The following is a 19,328-nucleotide window of genomic DNA, read 5'->3' on the forward strand; positions in this document are numbered from 1 at the left end:
GTAGTAGTAGTAGTAGTAGTAGTAGTAAATCTTCCTCTCACTCTTAGGCTTCACATTTAATTAAACAGCCATTCTTATTTGTTTAATGAATTAAGATTTAACAAATGTAGCATGTTAAAAAAATATACCACCTGACTTACAGTCCCTGCTTGCCTATCCAAATTTATTGCGTTGTTTGAATAACAAAAGATGCACTGAGTGACAGGTAGTGCAATAGAGGATGGGCTTCGGTTTTCACTGTCAAAAAAGGGTGTGGATCAGTGACGATACAAAAATAGGAGCGTTGTAATTACATTTCATGAGTTTAAATCTTCTTTGATAGACAGCCTTCACAACCAATTAGCAGGGTTTAAATGCTCGCCCATTGATTTATTAGCCAATAGTAATGCATGGAATTCCGAGGTGGGCGGGCTTACCACGTTCAGTGCCAAGGCTTGTCCGTTTGGGAGCTCCGGCAACAGATGGTGGCAGTGGCGTCTACCTACGGCACAAATCTGACAGGGAGGAGACTCAAATGGGGGTGTCCGGAATTGTGAATAGAGTTGGTTGTCTAACGATGGACCGGAAGAAGACTTTGTCAGTGCAACTCCATTGATAATTTCTTGGCTAGTCTTTTAGAATTTTATCCTTTTTTTCTTTGTTTTCCAAAGAAGGCCGCAAAAGCCTCGAACTGGATTTGTCGACACACTGGGCTCAGTTGCAAGAGGGCATCTCTGGGATTGCTCGGAAAGTCTCGTAAAATATGTCTGCTGGAATGTGACATTTTGAAGACGTAACACGGTCATTTTGAAGAGACTGTTTTATTTACTTGGTACCACAAAGTTGAATTGATGAGGAGCAGAGAAAAGTTAACGAACCGAGCTAACTAGTTAGCTAACATGCTATAATGCTAGTTGGCTACTTAGCATCGAAACTCTGGCATGTTGAATGAATGAATGGACCAGCTGCTTTAAACTAAGAGCGGCTTTTGTTAGGACGAGAATATATCGACTGTTACATACGCCCAGTCTGACTTTCCACTAAAAGGCAAAGCTTTTGGCTGTTTGGTCTCCGGCTGCTGCTCTACTTAGCCACAAATGGACAGGAATGCAGTTCCTGGGAATTGGTGGAGAGCGGCGTTTTAGGACGCAAAGATAATGTGCTTGTACTGAGTGCAGCCTGGTAATGTTTATGAGGCCGAGGGAGGCTAACCTCAGCTAGCTATATATATTTGCACTACTTGGATTTGGCTGCTATCGTGTGAAGCTTCCGCTCAGTTTGGAATGGGGAATACGGTGTCATGCTGCGTGTCTCCGGAGTCGAGCCCCAAACTGCCATCGAGACTGCCGGCAGAGCGGCTGGAGGAGTTCCAGACCAGCACCGAAGTGAGCGACGACACTGTGCCCTACCTGCAGCACATAAGCGACAGAGAGGTCCCTGATGGTAAGAGCCTGCCAGACATCCAGCACTTAACGATTCCTTTATAGCTTTAACCCCCGTTTCACTTTTCAGTATCTGGGCCTGTGAAACACTACACCCATATGTGTTTGTTTACAGGGAGGCTCATCCTAATCCACCCACTGGCACAGAGCAGAATGATCTTTGTGTGACTCCCAAGCACACACGCAAACTTTGATGACTGTATACAGGCTACATCATGTATGCACAAACTTCTGTTAATATTGACCCACGGGATGAATCGAAAGCGAAAGATCATCCAAGAACTAAGTAATAATAGTGTTTCACAACATGCACACACCACACCCACTTTGGTTATTGCCTAGTTACACCTTCTTTGTATTTATTACCATGCCAGTGGTAAAACTGGCCTTTTTAATTAGGACATTCTTGGCACCATTTATCCACTGCATTATATTGATCAAATTGGCATTACATACAAAAGTTAGACATCAAATGTGAAAACAAGCTTTTTGATATCTTGGTTACTTAGAATCAATTTCTGCAATCTACTGTGTGGGGAAACTTGAAAAGGTAAAAATAAAGAAACTGAGACACACACACACACAAAAACAAACCCAAATGGCAACTGTGTTTAGTATTTTCTTTTTTTGCATGACATTTTTATGTTCACGCATGAAATTTACATATTCCTTAGGAAATAACTTCATCTTAATGTGTCTTTAAGCAGGTAGTGGTTGAACACAATGTTACAGAATAAAAAGTACATATTAAGTGTTGTACCCCTCTTAGTTTTGATGCCCACACTGTAATTTCATGCTGTGGTACAGACCCCGATCAGGAAAGTATCTCAGATATTTCTGTGTGATGTAGAGCCAAGCTCAGTCCTTATGTCGCCACTCTTTATTGATTCCCCAGCTTGCACAGTTTATTCCATTTATGAGGTTATGGACAGTTGTGAGTGCAGTTTGTGAAACCAGCTGTTGGCAGGGTGAAAGTGGGAGGGGGGAAACAGGCCAGCAATCTGTCGTGCATTCCTTATGGTACTCCCTTAACAAATGCTTCTATCACCTAATCCCTTGTATTTTATGTAATGTGCCGTCTGCATGAATTTGGAGAAAATGGATTTCTAAGTTGTGGACGTCTATGAACCAGTGCCAGCAAATCAAACTAATGACACTTGTGCTCTGTTTAATGTCTAAGTTGTTTTGAAAACCAGAGGTTTTGTTTTAAATGTAGTGAAAAGTTTTAACATAGTGCTTGTGTCCTTGATAGTCTCTGTATTTGCACAGTAAATTGAAAAAGTAATTGGACAGTAATGCCGTTGCATTTGCTAATAGTACTCGGGCAAATTGGATTTAAGGAGTAAAGGTCATTGTAATTGTAATGCTTTAATTGAAATTTTGCACACAATCCACCTGTCAGGCAACACGATTACATTTAGTTCTTCTAAGTCAGATGTGTTGGAGGCTTTAAACCTCCAACACATAAGCACAAACAGGTTCCCAGTCTCTCTAATCTGTTCTGAGCTTCATGTCTTGTTTGTCTTTAAACAATTAAAAGACTGTCTTTATTACATTATTCTCCACTATTTATGATGATGATTTACATAAATACACTGTGTGATCTTATAAGTGTTTGATGGTTTTGTTAGCTCACAACTTTATGGTTTTTCTTTTCTTTCTTTATTAATGCAGAAACAGGAGCTAAATGCTTCACACCAGCCACTAATAATGAACATTTAAATGCTTTTCTTCCTTTTGTTGTATCAGAGCTGGCCTTGGAGTCTAATCCATCGGACCACGCCCGAGCAAGCACCATCTTCCTTAGCAAGTCCCAGACAGACGGTGAGCAATCATAACATGACACTCACACAGCAGTGATTCACACAAACTGTCTTCATCTAAATCCCAGTTAACAGAAAACATGCACACATCTTTTCACTTGAGCAAATGTTTGAAATTCAGTGGTCTTTAACCTGCCAGCTCCCCTAGTTGTGAGATGATCGGCTACACCCTCAGAGAACAGCACCGGTAACTGTTGGGTGAAATTACAACACTCTATCCTGGCTGAGACCTTAGTTATAGATCCTATTGTTATAGCTGCTGCTCTGCAGATACATAAGTGTCTTTTAAAAATTCATCACTTTCTTACTGTAGAGTTTAAGACTAAGATGTATCATTTAAAAAACCAAGTTGGCGATTACTTGAAAGGGTCTCAGAAGATTTTTAGAATTTTATAAGGAAAATACAAAATAAATCACTTTTAATGGTTTGCTAACCTATGCATTATGAGTTATGTGTCCAAGACATAGTTGAATAAGTATATATGGTATTATATTTACAGAAAAATATCTAAACAAATGTAAATAAACTCTTCTAACTATAATTTATTTTACATGATTCTTGAGTGTGAAAAGGCTGTTAAGTGCTGTGGTATTACAATTAGTCTTCTGTGATTGATGCTGCTTTTAGTCTTTGTTGAACATTTTAATTCTTTTGCAGTACGAGACAAGAGGAAAAGCAACCACATAAACCATGTCAGTCATGTAAGTGTTTTGAAAATTTACATTAAATTTTTGCTTTTAATATTTAAAAAAAAAATCAATCACACTAAGCTTGGTTTTTAATATCCTAATGGTGACTTTAATATAACTAATTAAATGGAACTTATGAACTTAATTTATGGGCTATTAGCTTGTACATTTCATATTGTAGAGGGCTTCATTTGCGTTTATTGCCAGTGAATGAATCACTTTCAGCGAGGAAAACATTTAAACAAAGATGATCCACAAATATTGTTAAAACAAAACAATTATAACACAGAACTTTCAAAAAATTGGAAATGTAGGAAGCATGCGTGACCGTCTGTCCCCTGAACACCAGTTAATTGTGTGTTGTATTTTTTTGTTTTTTTTAAATGTGTGAAGGTGTCCCCTGGTCCACTCTCAAAGAAATACAGCTCCTGTTCAACCATCTTCATAGACGACAGCACCGTCAGCCAGCCAAACCTCAAAAGCACAATCAAATGGTGAGAATGTCTCTCAGAAACACAAACACACAGGGCTGTGTTGTCCAAAGGTCCCTCCCTCAAAACAAAGTCCTGTTACATCAGAGCATAGTAATCCTGGAGTGTTAGAAAACAGATGCGTGACTAAAGCTCATGTTGTTTCCCCTCGTTTAGGACAATAATCTGTAGTGACATTAATCCAGTGAATGTGGATCATTATATCAGGATTATCTGAGTGTGATTAAATGAAGCCTTCTCGCTGAATGTGTCAGATATTTTGTCACACTATAAGCTCTAATACACATGCACACACGATGCTAGTGTCACACTGAGGTTGTAGCTATTAAACTAATCGGGGGGTTTTCTTTCTCTTTCAGTGTCACTTTAGCAATATACTACCACATCAAAAACAGGTATGTGTAAATGTTGGATTTGATTACTATCGTGTAACTTTTGGCAGATTATTTTATTAAAACTAGTGTGCCTGTGAAGTATATTGACTGATGTATTGCTTGTGCTGTAGGGACTCGGACAGGTCACTGGACATCTTTGATGAGAAGTTGCACCCCTTGTCGGTGAGCATGTTAATGAAATTAACCAGCTCTCCAGCTCAATAATGGTGGTAGACTCACATCGTTCATGTTGATGTGAGTCAGTATGAAGACCCATCACATTTACATGTGTAGGCACTCTGCCCACCGGTCTTCTTTGGGCCACGTTTTTCTAGAAACTTCACAAGTTATTAAGAGTTGTGATGCTTCACAAAAGGGATGTGAATCACTGTTTTAAAAAGAACCCATAATGAGGAAGAAAAACATCCTCTCTTGCGGTCTGCATTAATGACTTCCATTCAGTTGTAGATTTGCGATAAAGATGCAGAAGTGGTTTCTTTTCACTGCCTTACAGCGTGCTTTTGGCAGAGCTGAAGTTATCGTAGTGGAAAATAAAGAAATTTCACTGTTAAACTTATTCTACAGTTTCCATTAATAATGGATTTCAGCAGCTAAATGGTACAGCTTCTTTTTCACCAATCAATTTTCTATACTTAAGAATGTAATCATTGCATCATGCCTGACACATCCAGCTTTTTGTGGTGCGTTTCCACACAGCTTTTGGCTCCAGACTTTCAGATGAATTACTGAGCTACAAAAAAAATAACCCCAAACAAACAAATGTGACCTGATTGTTGTTAGACCTTTGTTGCTTCTGTCAGACAAGTGTGTATTTTTCACCTCATGCAGAGAGAGCCGGTGCCTGATGACTACGCATATGTAGACCCAGAACACAAACTGATCTACCGCTTCGTCAGGACACTGTTCAGTGCTGCACAGCTGACTGCAGAATGTGCCATTGTCACTCTTGTAAGTGGTGTCTTGATTTATTGATCACATTTACAACAGTAATTGCATTGCACACTGCATATTTGATTTCACCCAGTGTGTTTATAATGTTTTAATTCTTTTTCCTTTTTTTATATTGTTTTTGATTTCTGTCTGGGTTTGTTTTTTGTTTTGTTTTGTTTTGTTTTTTTGGATGGAGCTCATGCCATGGTGTACTTCTACAGTATCAGAATTTAATCATACACACAAAGATCACCAAGTGGATATTAATTCAAGTTGTGCTCAGCATCGTGTTTGTCTGTACTGAAGATAACCTGAGTGACATGAACACAGCTGTGGAGGTTTTTGTTGTTGAGTACTTTGATGTTGTATTAAATGGCCACCAGATGGCAGTGAACGCCTGCATTTATGCTGTTTTCCCAAATAGCAGAAATGACAGTTGATCGTCAGTATGAAGACAAAAGACACTCTTAAGTCAGAGCTGTCAGAGTAGGATTCTCGAATTTTTCTAGCTCAATCCCTATATTTACTTTCAGTTTATATCATCCTACAGACTGGGTATTTTGGAAAGTAGTGTTTTGCTTATTTATTATTTTCAGCTGTTGCAAAAATGAAAACTCAGTATTCTGTTTTCAAAATGGCAAAAAAACAACAACACATCTTTGTAGTTTTGCAGTGGTGCTGTTGTGGCTGTTGGCTTGTCTCATAATCATTGTTATTAGAACAGAAATACAGTGTGGTTACATACTGTAAAAGTAGTCTGGAAGGTGCATATAGGGATTTTGCTCAGTACAGATACACACACAACCAGACTATTGTTCCTGACTAATTGTAGTGAACTAGCAAAGGAATTATTAAAACCTCTGAAGCTTTTAACATTCTTCGTCCTCAAGGTGTACCTGGAGCGCCTGCTGACCTACGCTGAGCTTGATATCTGCCCCGCCAACTGGAAGCGTATTGTCCTGGGAGCCATCTTACTGGCTTCTAAAGTCTGGGATGACCAAGCTGTGTGGAATGTCGACTACTGCCAGATCCTAAAAGACATCACTGTGGAGGACATGTAAGTTGTACAAGTGATCTGAAAAATGAGAACATGGTGACTGTAAAAGAACCACTGGATTTAGTAACCTGTTTCCTGTTAATATAATCACATCCTTGGTGAAGTCTAATTTCTGTAGAGAAGATCAATCAACTTGTTCAGAAAATACATGTTAAAATAGTAATGTCAAATATTACCAAGAATGTAAAGCAGATTTAGTGCTTTAAGTACACATATCAAGGCAAATCTTACTCAAGGGTTTAGAATAACAACAATTCAAATGAAGGAGTGAATTTATCAAGGAAATCCTTGTTTTGCTGGTGCTGACTGATCAAACAGCATACCGACTGTGGAACCAAACAGTCTTTTCATTCTGCTGTACTGGTATCTTGCAGGCCCGTGTGAAGCACCACGATCAGAGTGCATTCAGTCAAAACTAGTTTGCTAGCAGACATGCTAGAAATGAAATGTGGTAATAGCTGTTTCAAGCACTTGTAAGTGGAATGAAAAGCCAGAGAAGATGTGGGTAGAAGCTTGAATATGATGCACAATTTCAGAACATCGCTTCTGAAACATAATTGTGACATTTCACTTAAATTTGAAAGAAAGTGTTTGATAAATTCAGCTAGGAAGAAGAGCACCGTCCCCATTTAGCACCTCCTAAGGCCGTGGCACTCAGCCTGTGTACAAAGCTGATTTCCCCCTTTGGGTTTGGAAAGAGATGCCGCTGTCACTGAATCAACATTGTTCCAGATATCCTCAGGTCTGTTTGAGAGGTTGAGAGAACATACAAGTACCCAAAATCTTTATTGGGTACTTGTTTGGGTTTGTTCTTGGTGAACTCTGGGGTGCCAAAATGTGGGTTGTTGGCATGTTCAGGTGGGGAAAGCTCCAGGAAACGCACATGCAATGAGAAAATGAAGAAATGTGTTGATTTAATAATTTATTTATTTGTTTTTTGCTGTCCAGCTAGGAAATTTGTTTGTTAATAATGCTCAATCCGCCCCACTACCATCATCACCAATAAATAAATAAATAAATAAAAGGAATACATCAACAAGGATGCACTTAAAGCAGACAGATGAAATACGGGGATGGAGAGAAGCCACAGCAATCTGTGCTGTCTGTCAGGCTATAAGAGTCGAGAGGCTGCACTTGGAAGACCCAGGCTTTATTTCCTACAATTGCTTTTCGTGTGTGTGCGCGCTCATATGCGTGTGTTTGTGAAAGAGGTCGAAAGTGCCTCCTTGTTTTTTTGTGATTTGGAAAGATGCGTGTGCGCTCTCTCTGCGAGCCCCCATCCCTCTCATACGTCTGACCTACCCTGTCTGTGCCCTGTTTTCATTGCTTCCTCTGAAGTGTCTTTGTGATCCCGGCCCGGTCTGGATGGAGGGATGGGAAGAGGAGTAGAGGGAGAGAGAGAAACAGAGACGGAGAGAAGTGGAGAGGAGGGTCTCAAGTGCTCTCACTGCTTCTACATAATGGTCCTGGCTCTCGCCCGCTCCATTAGTTGCCCCGGGAGACCAGACATCACACACACACTCACACACTCGCTCTCACCACCTTTGCTGACCAACAAAGCATCCTGGATGCTGTCTCCTTGGCGACCACCTCCCTTAGATTTTACTCGTGACTGTGATGATGAGGAAGGATGATGGAGGTTGTAGTCTTGAAAAGGATGAGCTGCGATACTCCAGCTAAGTGCCTGGATGTCTGATTACCCACGTGTGAGTGTGAGCCCTTTATAAAGATATATCAGATTCCATCTTCTGAGAGATGAGTTTTAAAGCTGAAAGCGACTGAATATAAAAGTTTGTGTAGAGAGAGGTTTGTCCTGTCTGCTTTTGTTTCTTCAAATCGTGTCGTCTTCACTGCTGCTTGCTAAACGAGCAGAACTCATCAAAATGTCTTGTTGAGAAGTTGTTTCTTACCTGTCAGTTGGACCCTGGTCCCCTTTTCTGTGAACAAGTACAAAAAGGAACTTTTGCAGTGGTTGTTTTGGGGGATTAGTTTACAGTGGCTTTTCACTAAAAAGATATTGTATACTAGGAACTTTCATATGTTGTGCTTGCAGGAGAAATTGTCTAAGCTAAATATTCCCTTAATGCACAACTGTAGTTGACTATTTACTTCAAAATATTACTCATCCACCTGCTACTAATCAAGGCTGTCGCAACAACTAGTGCTGTGTGATACTGCAAATTTTAATATTGATCCGATACCATCTAAATACAGGGCCAGTACCATCCATCCATCCGCTTCCACTTATCCTTTTCAGGGTCGCGGGGGGCGCTGGAGCCTATCCCAGCTGTCATAGGGCGAGAGGCAGGGTACACCCTGGACAGGCTGCCAGTCTGCCGCAGGGCTAACACATATAGACACAGACAACCATTCGCACTCACATTCACACCTATGGGCAATGTGGATTAATCAATTAACCCATCCCCATAAGCTGCATGTCTTTGGATGGTGGGAGGAAGCCGGAGTACCCGGGGAGAACATGCAAACTCCACACAGAAAGACCCCGGCATGATGGTGGAATTGAACTCACTTCATGCTGTGCGGCAACAGTGCTAACCACCGTGCTACCATGCTGCAATAATACAATAAAGGCAGCTTATGTAATGAAGAGACCGTGTCATGAGTTCTGGGATGAATCATCATCATTTTTGTGAATTCTCAACATAATTGTAATGATCACTAAATAACAGATTTTCAGTTTTCACAATAATTAAAAAAATCAAAACAACAACACACTGAAGTTTTTCATGAATTTTAAATGTGTCTGTCTTTAAAGCACCTCTGTCAGCTTCTGCTGTTTAGATGTGCTATAGTCTACAAATAACATAAACATGATAGTCCACACAAAAAATAGACATTTGTCATGGTTAATAAGTTGTGATTTTGTTTTTCTTTATTATATTACAATAAAAAAAATAAATAAATAAAAAAACTCAATTCAGTTGATACATACTGAACTTAAGCGACACAGAGTATCTATTCAATACCAAAACCACCAGCAATAGCAACAGTACTATTAATATTTGAATCGGTACGCCCACCTCTATCCATAACCAGCCGCTTGAAGTTTCAAAAAGCAGGTTGCAAAAACAAGTGTGATTCTGATAAATCTTTTCAAATGTCTCCTACTGTGTCACAAATTATGTAAAATGCAATTATTTTTTTTTAACTTTGAGACTGGGTGACTAGGCTGTTCTTTCCTAGGGAAAAAATGGGCTCTATTTTTTACACACACTCATACCTTACAGTCCAAATTACGTCCCAGGTTTTGACTGTTGGGAATAACCCTAAGGTGTCTTCCTGATCTCTAGGAATGAGATGGAGCGCCACTTCCTGGAACTTCTGCAATTTAACATCAATGTGCCGGCCAGCGTCTACGCCAAGTACTACTTTGACCTGCGACAGCTGGCCGATGACAACAACCTCAGTTTCCCTCTGGAACCCCTCAACAACCAGCGTGCCCAGAAACTAGAGGTAAGCTTCCTTCCAGAGACTACAGAACATCCGTCTGTAATACTCATCTAACGCTGCCTCGGATTAGGAGTTGCTGGTAGATACTCTGTATTCTCAAGTTAAAGGCTGTTTATTTTGGCAACTGTTTCTATGGCATTTACAAGCAGGATTTAATTGAACTAATAAAAGTGTTAGTGATTAGTACAGTAGGAAGAACCACCCTCTGAAAACAGTCTGAGAAATTTCTTATGTAGCTTTTTTGCTCATGACCTGGATTTTTAAAGTGCAACAAAGGCTGTTTTATCATTTACTAATCATTAGATACCTTTAATTCAAACCACCTGGTTAAATCAAAATGATCTAGTCCATCTGTGTGTGACTTTTGAGTAATTGTGCTTTGATAATGCTCCTCCAGGCCATTTCAAGACTATGTGAAGACAAGTACAAGGACCTCAGTCGAGCCACAATGAGGCGATCTCTCAGCGCAGACAACCTGATAGGTATACGACGCTGCAATGCTGTGCTCTCATAGACTGCTGCCCTCTGACCTCCAAAGTTCAGCTAACCCACAGCCAGCCCCAGAAAGCATTACCCACAGAGTTATCAGGCAAGGACAAAATGCCACTGTATGACCTGTCCACACGGTAATTTACATTACAGCTGTAGACGTGCGTGATTGTTAAATTAAAGGTGTTTACCTTATCTGAAGCATTATCATTTGACTGTTGTTTTTACAAGTCCTTTATTTATTTGTTATGTCTATCACTTCTGAGAGAACACATTGAACATGAATGATTGAGTTCATCATCTGTCTGAAATACACTTTAGTTTCTATTTTTTTCTTTTCTACAAAAGTGTTTGAATTACTTCATGCAGCCTTAAAGGATGAAGAGAGTGGTGAGTTATATTTGTTGTTACTGTCACCGTATTCCACGAAAGACCAAAACCAGCAAATGTTAATTGTTCAGATGTGGCGAATTGTTTTTTTTGGTTTTTTTTTGTTGTTGTTAATGAAGATTGAAATCATGCTTGAGTGCTATAGCAAGTTAATGTTGGTTGGTCATTTCCTGGGATTCCTTAACAGTATATAAATATAAACTTTCACCAAATGTATCTTTTTTTTCCTTTAGCCACAAAAAAAATGCAAAATGATCTTTGTTGTAAATTAGATTTAATACCAGAAGTTACTGTGGCGACTAACTCAGACATGTTTACTGTCGATATGTTTCGAGTACATTTTTCTGTCCATCAGGATTGAACATCCACCATGTCTCATATTACAAGACACTGAGCTGTTATCACTGTGTGGGAGCTGGCTGACGTCTTCTCAGTCAGCTGTTTTGTGACAGGAAAATCAGGAGTGCCATTTGCAATTTGGTGTTAAGTTGTGTATACCACGGGTGATCAAACAAGGCTGTTTACTGACTCTGGATCAGTATTTGAAAATTAATGGCTCCATATGGAAGTTGGGTATATGCAGGTCAGCCTCAGTATTAAGTTCCTTAGATCCTCATTCCCACCGCCCCACCCCCCGCCCCCCATCAGATCACCAGTGTTGTTCTTGTCCAAGCACCCATCCAGCCTAAGGTTTGGAACACACTACACAGATACTGAGGGGGAAAACAAACTGATGGATGCTCCCCTTCTCTTTTGCTTACTATGTAGGCTTCTAGCTGTGAAGTTTGTCTTGTTTTTAATTGGAAAAAAAAAAACATTTGCAGATGGAGTATTTTAAATAAACACTAATCATGTAACAAATGTGGTTTATTGTCTTTTATATTGTGTCTTTATGATCAGCTAAGTTCTAAACATTGTTGAGAATATTGAGCCTGACTTCCCAGAGTTCAGTTTAAACACTGTGTTATAGCCGAATATTAGAAAAACACAACATGCGCCATTCATTAACCTTAGCTGGCATTATGATATCTAAATCAAAAACAGCCCACAGTTGTGAGGGAATCAGAGAATCGCTCCTATTGTAATTCCTTGGTTTTTACAGACATGCAGCTGCACGTCTCTTAACAGGTACTAGAAGCTATGAACACATCACTCCAATTTTAGCCAACTTACATTGGCTCCCTGTTAAATATGTAGATTTTAAAATTCTTTTGTTCACTTTTAAAATTATAAATAATTTGGCGCCCAGCTATCTTTCCGAACTCCTCCATTTGTACAATCCCAATAGAGCACTTATGATCATCCAATCAGATGCTCCTAGCACAACCTAGGTGTGACCGAGCCTTTGCAACGGTAGCACCCAGACTCTGGAATAACCTCCCTGTTCATATTCGTACTGCTGAGTCTATCCAGTCTTTTAAATCATGTCTTAAAACATATCTTTGTACTTTGGTTTTTGATTCTAACTAGTTGGCTGTTATCTGGCTTGTTCTGCTGTCACCTATGGTTTCCTGCCCTGTTTTCTTATTGTTTTGTTTTAATTGTCTCATGCTTTCACTGACTGTGAAGCACTATGGTCAACTTTGTTGTTTTTAATATGTGCTATATAAATACATTTTGATTTAATTCTAACCGTTACACAGAACGCAAGCAGTCCAAAGTAGAGCTGATACTTCGCACTAGGAGTACACTGAGAAACAGGTGTGGCTACATGGTTGAATTGTAAACCAGTTTAAGCAGTTTATCTACTTTTTTTTTTTTTTAAGGAAGCAGTTCAAATTGTAAACATATATATGAGGCTCTTTTTGTCAGTGGTGAAATTGAAACAAGTTTTTCTTAGTTGAGTTAGATAAATCATTCTGATTGCATAAATATCTAAAGATCATATGAAAGCACTTGTTTTCTGCAAATTTCTGTTAACTGTACTGCAAGTATAGGCAAAAGTTTGTTAAATGCATCTTTTGAATCTATCCTTTGTTGCTTTCAGTGGCATAACAATATACACTCACTTGACACTAAAGTACTACTACCAGGTTGGACCCTTTTGTCTTTAGAACTGTCTGAATTCCACATAGCAAAGATTCAACAAGGTGCTGGAAACATTCTTCAGAAATTTTGGTCCATGTTGACATGACAGCATCACAGGGTTGCTGTAGATGTCAGCTGAACATCCATGATGTGAATCTCCTGTACCACCGCATCCCAAAGGTGCTCTGTTGGACTGACATCCAGTGACTGTGGAGGCCATTTGATTACCGTGATGTGATGTTCAACAAACCAGTTCTGAGATTTGATTTTTGTGATGTGGTGTGGGATAAGATGGATTTGCTCATCAGCAATACTCAGATAGGCTGCAGCATTTAAACAATGCTCAGTTGACAGTAAAGGACCCAAAGTGTGCCAAGAAAATACATTTCTCACACTATTACACCACCAGCAGCCTGAACCTCTTATACAAGGCAGCACTGATCCATGCTTTCATGTTTATGTTCTGACCCTACTATCCTAATTTTGCAATTGTCCAATTTTGGTAATCCATATAAATCATAACCTCAGTTTCCTGTTCTTAGCTGACAGCAGTGATACCTGGTGTGGTCTTCTGCCAGTGTAGCCCATCTCCTACAAGGTTGAAAGCTGCTCTTCTGCACACCTTGGCTGTAATGAGCAGTTATGGAAGTTACTGTTGCTTTAAACTGTAGGTGGTCTTGACCATGTCTACATGCCTAAATGCTTTCAGTGTGTGTAACAGGACTGTGTGCATATTGAAAGTGAACAGATAGAATTCATACAATAGTAGATTTATTTATACAATAGCAATAGTACAGTATCTTGCTTTTAGTCAGCTGATAGCTTCCTGGATTATTTAAAGACAGACATTCCCGTCAACTGTATTGTCTCTAAAGTTATTTTCACCCCCCAAAATTATACGTGATTATACGTTGAATACTGTTGTAACACTGTATCTAAGCCACATCAAACCACACATGGTTTACTTCCAACACATTGGCCACTACAAAAAAATGTCCATCACGCCACTCTTGTGTTAATCTATGCACGGTCTGAAGCATGTGTGTGGGAATGTATGTGAATGTTTTACTGTTATATCTTATTAGTATTTTAAGTATTCTATCTATTTTATTTATTGAATTTTATTGTTTTATTTATATTTTGATATTGCTAGGGATGATGCAATGATCGGGGACCATTCTTAATTTCGTTGTTCTCATGACAATGACAATAAAGTTTCTGATTCTGATTCTGACATTGGACTTCATTATTTTTCTGTTAAATTCTAATGTCCCTCAGGTCAAGTGCTGCATTTTCAGCTTGCTATCAGTAACAATTACTCACATACATCTGATATTTACATATGTCTGGCTGAAGGAATGAATGAAGAATGAATAGGTGTCTTGTTGTGACGTTTAACGATGTAGGGTGGTGCTACAATGTGACAACACATTCCAAGAGATCAGCAATCTATTCAAGGAAACCCTCTTGCAAGAAGTAGGTGAGACTTCGTAGAATAGTTGTGTATTTCCACAAATTTGTCATAAACAGGGCAGCAAATGGTTACACATCCACTATACTGCCATTATTAGTGAATGCAAGAACTTCCAAATCAGGTTACTGAACAACTAATTTCTTCCTAGTTGAACTTTGCGCTCTCGTGCGCACTCTTCAGCAGTCAGTTAATGTTTTAGGGCTTCATACACAGTCAAAAAGCAGTGCACAACGTTCAAGATCCAACACTTTTAATTCCACAACATGAATCAAAATCTACAGTATTTTATCAACGTCCTTTGAGGAGGTCTGTCAATGTAAAAACTGAAAAAACCCCAACATGTACTCTTTAATCTACACATCAGTTTTAGGAGCATTTCTTTTTTTTGGCATTCATCATCACTCATACAATCATTTCCTTCACACACATCAGACTAATAAATTAGAGCTATCTAGCATGTGGGACACACGGTAATCTAAACAACACAAATGACCATCAACAATGAATGGAAATATTACAGAACGTCACAGGTCCAGTCAGTTCTGCATTAGCGCTGCAGCACTCTGCACTGAGACGGATTTCATGTTGTACTCGTCCACCGTCATTCATTTTGTTGTCTTTAGCACTCTCTGTCTCTCTTTCCCATCCCCACCCTCCACACACGCACACTTTTCTGGGTAAACTGTACACCGTGCAGTGAGTGTGACTTCTGAAAGTCAGTTTTTATCAAGTTGTCAAACAGATAACTTACATTAGACCACAGATCCATTCAACATAGGAGGGTTTGGTTCTTACTTACATGAGAAAAACTCAAAATACAGGTACATTCTAAGTTCCTCAGTTAATTAACTATTAAGCAAAAGAGCTTTTAAATTGTGACATTGAAAAATCTTCTTTTTGAACAAAGTGCTTGTTTTCTTCATCCAGCAGTCCAAATCCCAAACAGAACAAGATAAATAACAACCTGGGAAAATTTAAATTGTTACTTTTTACTTCTATAGATTTAAACTATGGATTAAACTATGTCTTGGTTATTTGTTAAACGTGGCTAGTTCAGTTTTCCAGAGTCTAAGGTGACCTTTACTGTACAGAGTCTAACCCTAACATCTGTTTGTTCTGGCAAAATACTGCTATAAAAATCACTTTGTGGTTCTCAAAGTGAGGTCCAAGGACCTCTAGAGGTCACTGAGCTGAGGTCAGGGCACCACAGAATAATCATTAATTGGTCATTTATGCTATTAATGTTTTTCAACAGCTACGAACAAAATTCAGATGGGTCTGTGGTCTAATGTTCATCTGTTGGGGGTGATGTGGGGGGTGAGCAGGTCCCCTTTGAACCAGCAGATGGGGCTGAAGTTTCATCCTGTATCTTTAACATAAACATTGTGCATTGGTTCACAATACATGAACAAAACTAGATTCCCCCCCACAGAAACTTTAGTGATTTAACGAGACAGTTAAAATGAGAAAAAGACTTTCAAAGAATTTCATCTCTGGTTTTGGGAAAAAGCAACATAATAAGGACCTTTTCCCACCTTCAGTTTGTAACCATACAAAACAATTCACTCAGACACTGACATACTACAGCACATTTATACACGAGTGTATACAGCTCAAATCTGATTTGTTTTTCTGGCGTCTTACACTTACGATTGTGGCAGTGGCATCAGCTGGTTAGAAACTAAATATATGGCATGTTATCTTTTTTTTTTTAAACACCAAATATTTGTACAATATATACATAAATAAATATGTGTTTTTTTCTCTCTCTCTGTCAGTGCTCAGGATGAGGAGAAGCATGTGGGACTCCATTATGGATCCATTTAACTCAAAGGTTAGTTCCTCAGTGACAGTCAAGTTCAGTCAAAGGTTTGAGCTCTACGTCCAAGGAAAGCAGTTCTAGCTCACAGTTCTGATATATGTCCACAATCCCAGTCTGTGTTTGGATACTGGGAGATGTGGCTGTACACGAGTCCTCTTAAAAGCTCATATATGAGGCGGAACAGCTTTATGGTAGATCCCTGATGTCAGCCCAGTTCCAGTATGTCCAGTTAAAGCAGTACTGGCCTCACTGTACATGGAGGGTGGAGCGGTGGCTTTCTGTGGCCAACAGGGACAGCATCGAGCCACAAACCTCCTCCAGGACTCTAAAGTTTTTCCCGACCAAATCCAGACTCCTGAGGTGATGCCCACCACTAAGCACATGAAATATTTGAGCATGAAGACGGCGTAGTCCGGGCCTAGTCCCAAGCGCTGGCGTTCGGACGGGCAGAGGCAGGCCAAAGCTCGCTCCCAGCCAGGCCGGTAGTGCTGCTCATACACCAGGCAGGCCACCACAATAGTGGCGGGGACAGTGTACAGCACCGTAAAGAGCCCGATGCGAATCATCAGCCGCTCCAGTTTGTCCGTCTTGGTGCCACCTTGCTTGATGATGCTCCTGATGCGGAACAGAGAAACAAAGCCGGCGAGTAAGAAAAGCGATCCGGTGAAGAGGTAAACCACAAGAGGTGCGAGCACAAATCCCCTCAGATTCTCCAGACTCTGGTTCCCCACATAGCAGATTCCAGCCACAGGGTCCCCGTCCACAGAGCTGAGAGCCAGCACCACGATGGTCTTGACGCTGGGGATGAGCCAAGCGGCGAGGTGGAAATACTGTGAGTATCCCGCGATGGCCTCGCTGCCCCACTTCATCCCTGCGGCCAGAAACCAGGTGAAGGACAGCACCACCCACCAGATGGAGCTGGCCATGCCGAAGAAGTACACCAGCAAGAAGACGAGGGTGCAGAGAGCGGGGCCGTTGGTGTCATAGAGGATGTGCAGGTGGTCGCCGCTGGCGCCACACGCCACTCGCTCGTGACCTGCCACCAGCCGGATGATGTAACCCAAGGAGACAAAGAGGTAGCAGGCAGCCAGGAAGATGATGGGCCTCTCTGGGTACTTGAAGCGTTCCATGTCAATGAGAAAGGTGGCAACGGTTGTCAAGGTGGAGATGAAGCACAGCACCGACCACAGTCCCACCCAGAAGCTAGTAAAGGCGTGCTCATCTGGCGAGAAGAAAGGCAGGTGGCAGGGCTGGGCGCAGTTGAGCTGTGGGCCAGTCTGGACCCGGCCATACAGGCTGTGAGACTCCCTCATGATGGGGATCAGCGGCTCTCTGCAGCGGCACTCCCTGTCGCACTGCGGGGGGCTCGGCGGTCTAGTCCTGCCCTTAGGGGTGGGCTTGGGGAACGGGGGAGCCAGGGTGGTGGTCTCGCTGCTGTTCTGGTCCATGCACAGGGTCTCGTCCCCTAGCTGTGGCAGCTGCTCACAGCTCATCCTCTCGGGCCACTCAAAGCCATACTGACTCATGAGAGGCGAGCAGCCCCGTTTGGCTCGTTCACACACCGAGCGGCAGGGTGGGAGCGGCTTGCGGTAGTCTGGCAGGCAGATTGGTGTGTACATGCTGCACAGGAAGAAGAGTAAGTCCGGGGAGCAGCGGATCCGGACCAGGGGCCAGAACTGGTGGACCTCCAGGCCCACCTCTTCCTGGGTGTCGTGGTTAAACTGATTGGGCATGTGGGTCAGGTTGTAACCAATGCCCCGACACATGGGCACAGTTATGGGCTCACACACCAGATCCTTAGAAGCACCTAATGTGAAGCCAGGGGAGTGGAGGAGCAGCAGCAGCAGCATTATGAGGGGCCACGGCATGTGTCTCACTGTAGATGCCATAAATAAATATTAAAATTCACAACGATTCATTTGGAGTCATTTAACGAAGAAATCTAATACAAGAGTCCTTTTACTGCATGGTCATCTCAGAAACCTGACTGAGAACTTTCTTCTTCTGGTGAATAAATCTGGACATAAACAGCCTCTTAATGGTTAAAGCATAAGCTGAAGTCTGACGGTAAATCCAGTTGATCCTGCGAGCAGCTGTCAATCATTCACCAGAGCTCCTGCAATCATTACGGAGAAAGTTCATCTCCGGCTGTCACGTTCCACTAAATTTAACATTTTGTTGTTGTTGTCGTTGTTGTTTTTTTGTTTTTGTTTTTACACCGTTTCCTTCCGATAATTCACAGACGCCAGAAAAAGTGGCATCATGAAGTAGAAAATGTCCGTGACAACGTGAACAAACACAGAGCAAAGAGCGGTTCTCCGGTGTACGACAAACGTGTGGCTGTCTCCAGCGCACGAAGCTCGGTGCGTAAAATCCACTTGTCGTGTCCTCTCGGGCTGGTTTATTCCGTCAGCAGCATTATTTTCAAACTTTTAAAAGTGTCCCCTCTGCCGCACCTGTTGCACTTCTCTAGGAGGGAAAACGAAATAAAACACGAGAATAATCCGCAAATGTTCTTCAGGGTAAAAACTTATTAGTGCAGCAGCGCGTGTCAGCCTCGCGCACTGAGCCCGAGGACGGAATAAAGTCCGTTTGAAACTGCAGCACCTCCTCACCGCGCCGAGGGTCTGCTGCATTCAAGGCTGTCGGAAATGTCACAATTTCTCCTTGAACACACCTTTCGAGTTTCTTCTTACTTGAAATGAAACAAAATCGGGTATTTCTGCCAAGCAAAGTCAGTACGGTGTCCGATTTTTATTACAGAAATGTGTTTTCAATTTTTAGACATTTTTATGTGTATAAAGTACTCCATTTAATAAAAACAAATACAAAATGAAAGAAGAAAAA

At 41.0% G+C, this 19,328-nt stretch overlaps 2 protein-coding genes across 3 annotated transcripts; one reads left to right on the forward strand and one right to left on the reverse strand.

Moving 5' to 3' along the window:
* The first annotated feature begins 435 nt into the window (after nt 1–435).
* On the forward strand, nt 436–14,370 carry ccnyl1 (cyclin Y-like 1). 2 transcript variants are annotated; one of them, XM_080902041.1, is made up of 10 exons: nt 440–1,422; nt 3,171–3,245; nt 3,903–3,946; nt 4,328–4,428; nt 4,785–4,820; nt 4,931–4,982; nt 5,649–5,768; nt 6,641–6,807; nt 10,119–10,281; nt 10,676–14,370. In XM_080902041.1, exons 1-10 carry the CDS (start codon nt 1,263–1,265, stop codon nt 10,790–10,792), a joined length of 1,035 nt encoding a protein of 344 aa, XP_080758167.1. In that variant the 5' UTR covers nt 440–1,262; the 3' UTR covers nt 10,793–14,370. The 2 variants fall into 2 exon arrangements, with proteins under 2 accessions (XP_080758168.1, XP_080758167.1); XM_080902042.1 differs by lacking the exons at nt 10,119–10,281; nt 10,676–14,370 and adding an exon at nt 8,146–10,092 and having other exon boundaries at nt 436–1,422.
* Nucleotides 14,371–15,567: 1,197 nt separating this feature from the next.
* Nucleotides 15,568–19,072, reverse strand: fzd5 (frizzled class receptor 5). The gene has a single exon (XM_080902043.1). It carries the CDS (start codon nt 18,368–18,370, stop codon nt 16,646–16,648), a length of 1,725 nt encoding a protein of 574 aa, XP_080758169.1. The 5' UTR covers nt 18,371–19,072; the 3' UTR covers nt 15,568–16,645.
* Nucleotides 19,073–19,328: the final 256 nt, after the last annotated feature.

This window comes from Rhamphochromis sp. 'chilingali', assembly GCF_963969265.1.
Source record: "Rhamphochromis sp. 'chilingali' genome assembly, chromosome: 14".
Taxonomy (NCBI): Eukaryota; Metazoa; Chordata; class Actinopteri; order Cichliformes; family Cichlidae; genus Rhamphochromis; species Rhamphochromis sp. 'chilingali'.